The 12,370-nt window shown below is 37.7% G+C and overlaps 4 protein-coding genes across 4 annotated transcripts; 2 read left to right on the plus strand and 2 right to left on the minus strand.

Annotated features, from left to right (window-relative positions):
- The first annotated feature begins 2,240 nt into the window (after positions 1-2,240).
- On the plus strand, positions 2,241-3,918 carry LOC148178743 (sialin-like). The gene is made up of 2 exons (XM_088030518.1): positions 2,241-3,142; positions 3,190-3,918. Exons 1-2 carry the CDS (start codon positions 2,320-2,322, stop codon positions 3,699-3,701), a joined length of 1,335 nt encoding a protein of 444 aa, XP_087886644.1. The 5' UTR covers positions 2,241-2,319; the 3' UTR covers positions 3,702-3,918.
- An 866-nt stretch (positions 3,919-4,784) lies between these two features.
- On the plus strand, positions 4,785-6,434 carry LOC148178744 (uncharacterized). Its single transcript, XM_088030532.1, has 3 exons — positions 4,785-4,872; positions 4,920-4,961; positions 5,014-6,434. Exons 1-3 carry the CDS (start codon positions 4,818-4,820, stop codon positions 6,132-6,134), a joined length of 1,218 nt encoding a protein of 405 aa, XP_087886658.1. The 5' UTR covers positions 4,785-4,817; the 3' UTR covers positions 6,135-6,434.
- A 184-nt stretch (positions 6,435-6,618) lies between these two features.
- Positions 6,619-7,966, minus strand: LOC148178745 (uncharacterized). The gene is made up of 3 exons (XM_088030521.1): positions 7,786-7,966; positions 7,692-7,733; positions 6,619-7,643 (listed from the first exon to the last, which is right to left on the minus strand). Exons 1-3 carry the CDS (start codon positions 7,835-7,837, stop codon positions 6,700-6,702), a joined length of 1,038 nt encoding a protein of 345 aa, XP_087886647.1. The 5' UTR covers positions 7,838-7,966; the 3' UTR covers positions 6,619-6,699.
- A 307-nt stretch (positions 7,967-8,273) lies between these two features.
- On the minus strand, positions 8,274-11,967 carry LOC148178746 (uncharacterized). Its single transcript, XM_088030473.1, has 4 exons — positions 11,856-11,967; positions 11,675-11,806; positions 8,504-11,626; positions 8,274-8,455 (listed from the first exon to the last, which is right to left on the minus strand). Exons 1-4 carry the CDS (start codon positions 11,914-11,916, stop codon positions 8,355-8,357), a joined length of 3,417 nt encoding a protein of 1,138 aa, XP_087886599.1. The 5' UTR covers positions 11,917-11,967; the 3' UTR covers positions 8,274-8,354.
- Between the last annotated feature and the right edge of the window lie 403 nt (positions 11,968-12,370).

Below are 12,370 nucleotides of genomic sequence, written 5' to 3' on the forward strand. Positions count from 1 at the left end.
CATTGAAATAATAAAATTTCCGTACCAGCCATTTTCTATTACATTTTTTAAATTTTAGTGTTTAGGTAGTCAGTCGAATGCGGTTAAGTTTTTTGCGTAATTTATGTTAAGAAAATTTATCAATTTTTTTTCTTGTAACATATACTAATTTTAGTTGGTGTTCGTATTGTATTTCATGTCAAATAAAATCTACGCTCGTTGCCAACAAATTTGGCGTCGGTGCATCACTAGACAGTAGAACATAACATAAAAAATTGGTGGATTTGCGTCAGTAAATTAAAATGCTACATCAAAATTCTCAAATATACAAAGTGAGGGACAGATTCAGCCTCCTGCTTAATTCATAGCTTTTGTAAAGTTTGATACTTTTTTAAATTTAAACACAATCCAGTGTTAAGTTTAATACATTTTTGAACATCATTCCTGATCTTTACAAACTTGTTTGTCCAAGGTTTTTAATTTTTTGTCATTTAAATACATTTTTAAAAGACAAATCTTTGGCTCTGATTATCACATAATATCATAAATTACACTGGTCAAATCTCTTCGAGAGAGATTTATTGATGGGCCTAAAACTAGGAGTTTGTCTGTCCATAAAATTTTACGAAATATTCAAAAATTACCATGAAAGTGCCAACCTGAATTGAAGGAAATCCCGGTCAAGAAGTGAACCGCTAATAATAATAATATAATAATAATAATAAGGCCGACTTCCCTGAAGTATATGACAGTGCGAGGCTCTACTCTGAAACCATCGCAAATAGGAGTAAAATGCTTGAGACCAACAGCTAGGTTGGATCTTTAGCTGTGATTTTGTTTTATTTTTACTACATTCATATCGGCCGTAAAAAGGGTTTCTTTTAGCAACTAACGGCCTAATTCTAATTCGATTTTGCGTTAACGTAAACAAACCGTGGTTACCATGGATATTGCGGCATTTGTCATTCGGCTTCATTTTAGCCAAATTTTGGAGTTGAATCTTGCTTAATTGGTTAGCACTACAAGCATGAGATGATGCAAGTCGTTTCCTCAACTACTTGTCTACCCCATGTTTGAAAAAATATTGACGCTCGACAATGCTTTAGCGCCCTGTGCTTCATTTTATTTTGCATTTGACAGCTTTGCCGGTGCGTAACCGATTTGCGGCACTGAATTAGAATTGACCCTTTAGTGACTTTTTTTATCTTAAATCTATCTATTGATTGACTTGGTTTATAAATTAATCATTATTATTTTGAAATGGTCTATTATGATTGGTTGTTATTTTTTTTGTATTGTTGTCGGCACTCTCCCTTGCTCTCTGGGGCACCTGTATATTCGGTTTTTTTTCGTCGAAAAAACAAAAACTTGTTGCCCAGCCTACCAAGAACTACAAGGTGTTTATAAATGTTTCTAGCATCAAGGGTGGCTCTGAAATGTCAAAGAAATTTGCCGCTCATTACAAATGTGGGTTTAGATTTGTCAACTGACATTTGCAGTTAACCTCAAACATGAAGCAAAGTAAATTTTAAGAAATAAACTGTTCTAGTTGTAGTTTAAAACCTCAAAATCGAAAACTTGGGCACAAAACCGTAACTAAAACGTCATTGAAGTAACTAACATTATAAATAATTTTGCTGATAGTTAGATATTCACCATGAAAACAAAGCGGCAAAATAGTGTACGACAGGAATTCCAAAGCCACGCTTGATGCTAGAAACATTTATAAACACCTTGTATAAGTGGTTTACATTGTTTTTGTAAATCTAATAAATATTTCATTTTATATCTTTAATAATATAATTAACGCATGTTTTTTATCGTATTCGATACATAGTACGTATCTGTTCTAAACACGTGCAAATGGAACTGTCGTTATTTACCTATACATATGTTACAACTAGTGTTATCAACCTCATGCATTGTTTTTATTACACCGTTAATTTTCAAACTCAAAAATTTTGTAAAATTTGTTTTAGCCTTGAGCAGTTTTTAACTATTTAGCTACATATTACTGTCAAATAACAATTTTCAATTTATTTTAATTTTTATTTCATCATCAAACTCCGTTATCTCATTTTTGAAAATTTTTCATTTTTATAAAAGTAACAAGTAATCCTTAGATGCAGCCTGCTTGTGTAAGTCATTCTTTACAAAACCAGTAACAATAGAAAAGATTAATGAATAAATAGCAGTTCTGTAGATATAATTTCACGTGACGATTCATGTTCAAGTTTTAGTATAACCATGGCGAAATCAGGTAAACCCTATAAATATCTATATCCAAATACTTTTTAATTTATTATAGAATTCCTTACCTGTCAACGTGTTTTAACTCTGATGACCTTATTGGGTTTTATGATTCACCACATGCTGAGAGTCAATATTTCTATAACAATAGTTGAAATGGTAACAAGAAATGGTTCGAATTCAAGTGATGGTGCACCGCGTTACCAGTGGAATGAAGCGGAGAAAAACGATATTTTGGGTTATTTCTTTTGGGGCTATATTTTAACCCAAATTCCCGGTGGACGCTTTTCCGAAAAATATGGCACCAAAATAGTTGTAGGAATAGGAATAGGTTTAAGCAGCATCTTAACACTGCTCACACCCATTGCCCCTCAGTTAGGTCATGGATGGCTGGTATTTGTCCGTTTTTTCCTTGGAGTGGCAATGGGAATTCACTGGCCTTCCACAGGTCCATTGGCTGCTAAGTGGATTGCACCGGAGAATATATCGACGTTTATGTCGCATATGGCGGCGAGCTGTTTAGGAGTTGCAATAACATTACCTGTTTGTGGGTATCTTATCGCGTACTGTGGGTGGCCGAGTGTTTTTTATGTTACGGGAAGTATAGCAGCAACATGGTCTTTGTTATGGTTTTATTTGGTTTACGATTCGCCGGACAAACACCCTAGAATCAGCTCAGAAGAGAGAGAAAAACTTATGCTGGAAGTAAGGGTTCAAAAATCTTCCACTAACGAACCTTTAACTCCGTGGAAACAAATTTTTATGTCAGGTCCAGTTTGGGCTATTATAGTGGGAAACTCTGGCCTTTGTTGTGTGTTTTTTATAGCCTTTAACCAACTACCCACGTATATGAGTCAAATTCTTCACTTCAATATCAAAGAAAATGGATGGTTTTCAAGTTTTCCTTATCTAGGTAAAGTTTTTACTCCAACAGTTTTCTATTACCTTTTTAATTTTCAGTACGATATTTGATGGCAATATCATCCGCTGTGGTTGCTGACAAACTAATTCAGTCCAAGAAGTTTTCAACAACAAACATAAGAAAATTCTTTACAGTGTCGTTCTTTTTCGGAGCAAGTCTTCTTTTTACTATTCAAGCGATTTGGGGTTATCTAGGAACTATATCAATTATAGTTTTCTCAGGAACTTTAGGTTTAATGGGTTTCGCTACGCCAGGAATCCACACAAATCCCGTTGATATCGCTCCATCTTATTCTGGAACAATCTACGGGATCAGTCAAGTTCCAGGATGCATTTTTGGGTACCTCACTACAAAAATTGTTGCCTATGTAACACGAGAAAGACAAGTTTTTGAACAATGGACGTACATTTTTTGGATGTTGGTTGCAGTTAGTGTATTTGCCGGGATTTTTTGTCTTATTTTTATTTCCGGGGAAGAACAAAGTTGGAGTGTCACCAGAAAAGATAAAGAAATGCAAGAACTTAAATGTACGGAAAAAGATGTTAAGTGAAAAATTTTGAATTTCAGTCAAGTGTTAATATTAGGAGTAATCAATAATGAAAAGGTTTTCCTCCTTTTAATAAAAGGTGTTCAAAAATTGTCCATTAAAGCACAAGTTTTATTTAACATGCCTTATGAAATGAGTGCTTTATAATATTTTTTCTATTTAGGCGTTAATATAAGTATTTGACTTATTATTTATTTATACTTTAAAAATAGTCAAATTATTATAGGTAAATGTACTTTTTATTATTATTATATTTATGTTAATAAGTAAATATACAGTATGTCCCCGGATTGAGTTCAAAAGAGGAAAAAAAACGTTATTTTTCATTTTACAAAAAAATGACAAAGGAATAATATTTTTTGCTTAATTTAAAATACATAAATCTTTAATTAAAACTTTAATATTATGAAGCTGTGTTCTTAAAATCGAAAAAAACAAAAAATAACGAAGAACTTTTTTAATTTTTAATTTTGCAAAAAATGTCATAGGAATGAAATTTGTTCCTTAACTTAAACTAGTTTCCACTATTTGATTGACCCATTACCTGTTTAAGCACATAGTTCTATTCTAACTCGTAATTCTCTAAGACTGTTTCGAATTTTCTCAATTATTGTTAAGGATGCAATTGCATTTCTTTTCCAATTTTTTAATACTTACAACATTATTGGGTAAATTTTTCTTTAATTTTTAACGCACTATTTGATATTGTGAATCCACAACCTGCTATTATTTAAATACGAGTACAAAATATAATAAATAAAAATAATGAAAAAATTAATTTTAAGAGTACAACCTCCTAATTTTGAAATTTTAATTGCAGATTTATCTGTTTTGAAATAAGCAAAAAATGTTATTCCTTTGTCATTTTTTGGTAAAATGGAAAATAAACTTTTTTTCCCTCTTGTGAACTCAATCCGGGGACATACTGTATTTCAGAGTTCAAATATCGCAGGGGGAAGGAAAGTTTGTATAAAAACCGCATTAAAACATCGTTAAGCATAATATATCTATTTAAAGACACATTATTTTTTAGATATGTAAAAAAGTTAAAAATGTGTAAATTAGTTGATATAAATAAGCACTCATTCAACACTTCCCGTGAATTTTCGGTGGGTCAATATGAAGAAACAGTGTGTTGTACTTTACGCCATCCTTAGTTGTATTTTTGCGGATGGTACGTATACTGATTCTGATATTTTGTATAAACTTAACTTTTTAAAGATTCGGGATCTTCTTGTGAAACCTCTGAGTCTGCAAGTTCAGGTATAATTTTCCAACTAGAAATCAAACTTGATAATTATTGTACTATCTGCAGATCATCTCGCCCTGCTTTTTAACCCTAAAACTAAAATTCATTCTGCTTTCAACAAAACAGCGGCCGTTGTTCCTGTTCTGGATTACTCGTACAATATCAGTTCTTTATACAACGGGAAAACCGGTGCTGCTCTTGTGTTCAACTATGAAACCGGAATCTCTGCGTTTATTCCTCCGGGTTCTGGTATAACTTGGTATAGTGAAAAAAAAAGTTTCGAAGACTATTTCAGAAATTTACCGCCGCAAATTAAGTTGTATCAATATGCAGAAACTCATGGTATTCGATTTGATGCATCGTCAATCACTGAAGAAATTTCAGACGAAATAGTAAATGTTTTAGCCCCCATGAGTCAAGATTACAAGTCGCGTTGTGAAGGATTAGCTAATTATCTACACGTTTCTAAGATTACAAGTGATTGTTTGAAGACGTCTATGAGCACATTCTCCAGCGTCGCAGGACTTTTCAATACTCCATTTCGAGGAGATTTTAAGTGGTTGATTGGGATGTACCAAGGCATTGGAGGAATTTTTGAGGAAGTTGAAGGAGGAATGGCGATTTTGGAAAAAAACAATGTGACATTAGACATGGCGAAAATTTTTACCGAGAAAAGTGGTTTTCACGTTCTGATGTACTTCTTGGAACAGCTCCACGAAAAACTGGATGTTGGAAAAATTTTTGGAAAAGCTTTAAATTGTCAAAATCGCTTTTTAACACTTTTAGCGAAGCTAAGTGGTGAAGTAGACTATGGTTTTGACGGCTACGTCTATGTGATTGCGGAAATTATGAAATTTAAGTTTAATGAAAGTTCGCCACAAAACGTGGAAAATGCTTTAATTAAGTATAGTAGTAACCCGATAACTAAAAGTTTGGATGTCCAAGAAAACTGGAAAGGTGGTATTCAAGATCTGTTGAATACTATAAAAAAATTACAATTAGAAAATTCTCTGCAGTACTTGGTCAGACTTTTGATGAGCATTCTTGATGGTGAATGGCGGCTGTACCAAACAAACATGTCAGAAGTTTTAGAGATTGTAATGAAAATGGAGCCTCCCACGAATAAAATTATAATTAAAGAAACTTTAGGCTTATTGAAGGGTCACAACGAAAACGAACATCTTTAATAAACTCTATTTTACAGTTGTAAACGTGTATAGTTTCTGGGAGTACCTACCACTTATAGTATTAGATTTGGGATTTGGGTTTTTACGTTTCTTCACATTTTTGCTATCTATCTCTCAAGTGCAAAATTATGAGGTGACCGGGGAAGAGCCTAAGCTGCGCGAATGTGGCTTACTGTTGAAGAAAAATACATCGAATTATTCCAGAATAATGGAAAATCCTTTCTAAAATCCACACCAATGCCGACATCAATTAAAAACCGCTGTTATTGCAAGCTGTCTGACAAGAATTGGGTTCTGCGAATTTTTATTGTTGTCATTTTCCTATTTTGCAATAACTCTACCAAATTATAGAAATTAAAGTTAAAATTTAATTATAGCAATGTTAAAATGACCTTGCAGGTAATTTAGGGTCACATTCTGATGTACATAAATACATGACTAAAACTTAAATGACAAACAAGGACTGTTATGTATTTGCAACGAGTATGTTTGTTAAAAAACTTTCTTTATTAGACAATAACTTTATTAAAAATAAGTGACATTAACATGAAAACAGTAAGAACGATTACTCTCTTTCGTTTCTTCTTAACTGTCGAGCAAAATTCCTCAATCCCCTAAATCTAGGTCCAAGTCTTCTTGAAGCGTTGTTGAGCGCACTCACAGACTGATTTAAGTCTTTCCTGACAGACTCATTATTTTCAGGATCACAACTTGCATTTCTAGAAGACAAACTTTCGAAAGCTGCTCTTAGTTGACCATTTACTCCTCTGCAGCTGTTACCTCCGAGCTGATTGAACATTCTTGGTAGAAACGGTGGTTGGTACAAGTTTGCGTTTAGTGTAGTGGGTAAGTTGGAGGAAGATCGTAGTGCTTGAAGAAGCGCCAAATAAGCTTCGATTCCATTACGGGCATTGAAAGCCCAAATCGGATTAAAAAAGAAACCTCTGTTTAAAAGAAAAGGAATTCCACCATTGATACTGTTATAGAAGGATTCTAAACCGTGGAAGAATTCATTCATCCAGAAGTAGTCATAAGCCATAATAAATGCTCTGTCGCCTATGAGAGTCAGCCACCCATTCAAAGGTCCATTGAAAAGATTTAATATTGAAGTAGAAGTGTTCGCAAACGTGGCAAAAGGATCTGGGATGGGTGGATACTGTGGGGCCCAACTAGACAAGGCGCTGGAAATTTCGCCAGAGACTGCTGAAGAAACATTAAATTTATTAAAGGTGGAACCGTTTGTGCGTCCTATAATGAACTGATGGGTCAAATTCAAGTTTTGGATGTAGTTGGTCCAGTTTTGTGCTGAAGAATTCCAGGTTGTGTTCGAAAAATTTCCGGGGATGAACACTCCAGTTTCGGATTGTGAATTATAAATGATTGCGCTTCCATTATTGCCGTTAAATATCGAGCTCAGGTTCGCTTTGGGTTGAAAGGCACCGGCTGTGGCTGCTGTAGTGTTTGCTATAGATAGCGTGTTGCTAGTGGCGTTTGATGTGAACACGAGCCCTTTAAAATACATATGTTAAATTCAGAAAACATTATATGTAGGCTTACCAGAAGTTTGATTGACACGGGCTCTCGGGGTTGTTTGGGCATCTATGTAGGGGTTAGAATTTTTTAGTTTAGAAATAAATGTAAAGATACATACCTGAGGAATAAAGAACGCAAAGAATCGTAAAAAAGAAAGTTTGTAACTTCATTGTCCTATTTAACAGGTTATGAAATGAATACAGTATACGGGTTGGTGTATATTTTTAACTATTGTAACAACTTAAATGGTTCTGGTTATCAGATCTAGACAACTAAGTTGCCATAATTTGACAATTTTATTACTTCGCATTGTCATTTATCATTATTTTTAATAGCTTCGTTTTTCTGCAAATATACACAAGTAGTATAAATAATGAAAGTAACTGGTCGAATTAGATAAAGTCGAGACTATCAGCTTTTGCTAACGAACTTGCTCGGAACTTATCTATCTAATGACCTAGAATTGCTAATATTAATTTGTTTTGCAATAAAAAATAGCCACTGCTTCAGATTATTCATTTTATTTTCAAGCACATTTCAGTTGTTTCATTATTTTAAAAAATGTTAAACTTAAGCAGTCTCCGAAAAATGTTTTCAACCCAAGAATATTGCTCATAATTTTTATTTATATTTTTACATTTGAATAATACAAAATTAGTTATCTCTTTTCAATAGTAGCATTTCCGTCTAATGGTGTTTTTCATGGGCAAGATGCTTCTCCTGAGAATGATACTTTTCTTGGGAATGATGAAGCTGTCTTAGATGTCTTGCGTGATGACCATGTTTACCTGCAATACATTTCTATAAATACCTTGTGGACTAATTTGTATGCATACCTTTTCCTTTGTGACGGTCATCTCCGGAAGACCCACTTGCTGCGCCACCGGCTCCTCCTTGACCTCCATGACCTCCTGATTGCGCTACATTTCCTCCATTGTTACCACTTACACCAACGGTGTTACCTCCGCCACTGCCGCCACTTACACTCCCGCTGTTTCCTGAACTTCCGGCGCTACCTGAAGAGTCACCACCTTCGCCACCATCTCCTCCGGCGCCGCCAGTAACTGATACGTTTGCGCCACCACTACCGCTGCCAGATCCACCACCGCTAGCAGAACCGTTGGCAGATCCACCGCCGTTACTATCACCGTTGCCATCACCGCTTGCGCCTCCATTAGCACCTCCACTTGCTCCTCCATTAGCGCCCCCGCTTGATCCTCCATCACCGCCTCCGGTAGCTCCTCCGCTGCCAGCACCGTTTGCCCCTCCACTAGCTCCTCCATTAGCACCTCCATTAGCACCTCCGTTAGCTCCTCCATCACCGCCTCCGCTGGAATTTCCATCGCCGCCTCCGCTTGCTCCTCCACTGCCACCTCCGCTTGCCCCTCCACTGCCACCTCCGCTTATTCCTCCCCCAATTCCTCCCCCAATTCCTCCACTGCCGCCTCCGCTTATTCCTCCACTACCTCCTCCGCTCGCTCCTCCAATACCTCCTCCGTTTGCTCCTCCACTACCTCCTCCACTTGCTCCTCCACTGCCGCCTCCGCTTATTCCTCCACTACCGCCCCCGCTAATTCCTCCACTACCGCCTCCGCTAATTCCTCCACTACCGCCTCCGCTTATTCCTCCACTACCTCCTCCATTGGCTCCTCCACTACCTCCTCCACTACCTCCTCCATTTGCTCCTCCACTGCCGCCTCCGCTTATTCCTCCACTACCTCCTCCATTGGCTCCTCCACTACCTCCTCCACTTGCTCCTCCACTGCCGCCTCCGCTTATTCCTCCACTACCGCCCCCGCTAATTCCTCCACTACCGCCTCCGCTAATTCCTCCACTACCGCCTCCGCTTATTCCTCCACTACCTCCTCCATTGGCTCCTCCACTACCTCCTCCACTACCTCCTCCATTTGCTCCTCCACTGCCGCCTCCGCTTATTCCTCCACTACCTCCTCCATTGGCTCCTCCACTACCTCCTCCGCTGGCTCCTCCACTACCTCCTCCATTTGCTCCTCCACTACCTCCGCCGCTGGCTCCTCCACTACCGCCTCCGCTGGCGTTTCCACCACCGCCTCCACTTGCTTCTCCACTGCCGCCTCCGTTCGCTTCTCCGTCACCACCTCCGCTTGAGTTGCCACCTCCGCTTGAGTGGCCACCTCCGCTTGAATTACCACCTCCACTTCCTTCTCCGCTTGAGTTGCCATCGTCACCTCCGCTTTCTCCTCCTCCGTTGCTGTTTCCGTTTTTATTACCATTTCCATTGCCATTTCCATTTCCATTACCATTACCATCACCATTGCTGTTGCCATTGCCATTTCCGTTTCCATTTCCGTTATCGTTGCTGCCATTTCCACTTCCAGTACTACTTCCAGAACTACCTCCTCCAGAAGAAGAAGATGATGTCGATTCACTTCCACTTTCAGTAGTGCTGTTGCCACTGCTACCCTCTCCAGATGATGATGTTTCATTGCCGGAGCTACTACCTGAAGATCCTTGTCCTCCAGAAGTGCTATCGTTACCACTTTCTGTGGTCGATTCGCTTCCGCTACTGCCACTTCGCACAACCCATACAAGAAAATCGCGTATTTCCAAGACAAACCTTACAGAGACTCTAGCTCTAAATGCCGATGCAACAGTCACAGAAGACTTGGCAACTTTCAAAGAACGGTTAATATTGACAATAACTTGGCCGATTACATCCAATCGTGAAAGAATTTGTACGACATTACCTGATAGAAGGGTCGAAACTTTAATATTTCTGAGGATTAGCAATAAAGCATTACTAGAGCTTTGATACTGAGCACTGATTTTGACACCAGCAAACAAGCCAACAAAATTAGCTCCTCCTCGAACTGCAAGAAGTTTAACGAAATGGAGAACTAACTTAATAACTGCAACTTCCACGGAGATCGATCTACGAAGATGTACTAAAACGCGAGCAATGGCATTCAAAGAGTCGCCATCTTTCGAAGTAGTCAAAATTGCGATGATTTGAGAAATATTAACACCTTCCTCGATCCATTTTCCTTCACGGATTTTAACTAAAAGTTCTACCACGCCTTTCAATTTTTTGGTCAAATTGAGACGAACGATCAAGCTGTAGAGACCGTCAACAGCAGCTTTCCATTCTTCACTGACAGATGTATCTTTGCTACTGTAGAATTCGATCAAATATTCTGCGAGTTTGTTAACATTGCCTTTGGGGCTGTGATGAACCAACCAAACAATTTCTAGAAGGACTGTAACAAGACCATTTACACCATCTGTGGAGTTTCCTCCAAGACCTGCAATGACTTGCAAAATGTTAGCAGGACAGTTAAGATTGTGGAAGATATGTTCCAAGTCAGCACCAATAAGTTGTTCCCAAATATAACCAGCGATCTGGAACGACGACCTTGCAGTTAAGATGAATTTGAGGGAAATTTGGACGTTGTGTTCAATGAGGACATTAACACCACCTTCAATGTTCGTAACGACGCTAGAAAAGCCTTTAATAAGTTCGACGATTCTTCTGAGGGTTACTCGTCGGGAAATGAAGATTCCAGTTTGAATAACTTGGTAGACACCTTTTAGGGAAACGACCAAAGAGTTACTAATTTCAATGAGAGCATCAATGGAATCGTTTACAGAAACGCTGTACTCTCCGCTGCTTACTGCCACAAGCGCTGCTTGAATTACCACAGCAGCTGCAGATCCACTAACACTGTGACCTTTGGAGACTAAACCTTTTAGTCCCGAAGCAGAGAGAATACCAAATGCGACGCTAAAACTGGCGTTTTGTTCCCAGAGACCGGTTACTTCAACTGTCCTTCTGCTATTTAGGTCAATGATGTAGCCTCCTCCGGTACCGTTGAAGACTCCAACGAAACTAGCATTAACGTCAACCGTGATGCCAATTTTAACGGTTTCGTTGTAGATTGATAATAGTCCATTTTTCACTCCAATAGTCAAAGTTCCAGCTCCTAACAAAAATTACAATAGTTCGTTATAGTAACGAATGCTAACTTTACCTGGATCGGTAGGACATACTACTTGGCAGTTCTCATTAGCCTTCGACTTGTGCCTAGTCAAATGAGATGCCTTGTGTCGGGCATAATGTGACAGTTTGGCTGAGTTAGAATCGTGATGACGATGTAAGACATCTACAAAAAAGTTTAAACTAATTTTTTAGATAAAGACCAATATTCTTACCATGGCCAAAAGTTGTCAGCAAGAGCGCACAGAGCACTATTCCAATGGATTGTTGCTTCATTTTGAACTACCAGATTGCCGACTTGCTTGCATTTATATAGGTCAAAAAGTACTTCGTCATACGTAGTTTCTATAAAAAATATTCGGGAAATGTTGAGAAATTATTTTCATGTGTCACATTCTTTGCACATAAGATAGTATTGCATTTTCTTAGTGCCCGTTTTGAATTTTTTTATTATCGTTGTTTGGAAGAATGTGATAACTAAGAAATGTAGAAAAACAAGGAAATTTTTTGTAGTGGAAAATGCATAATGGTTATTATCGTTTACGGGACTTGAATACCGAGGAGATTAAATTTTAAGGGCAGTATAGTAATGTTGTTTTGTAGAATTTACATAATATTGGAAATTTCGATAAGGGTAAGTATTTGCAACAAAATGTAGATAAAAATATCTGGTTCAAATAGTATATTAAGTATTAAGAACGGTAAGAACACTTTACCGATTGAAGACAAT

Source organism: Gnatocerus cornutus, chromosome 2 (assembly GCF_029298725.1).
Source record: "Gnatocerus cornutus isolate USDA-ARS CGAHR chromosome 2, icGnaCorn1.1, whole genome shotgun sequence".
Taxonomy (NCBI): Eukaryota; Metazoa; Arthropoda; class Insecta; order Coleoptera; family Tenebrionidae; genus Gnatocerus; species Gnatocerus cornutus.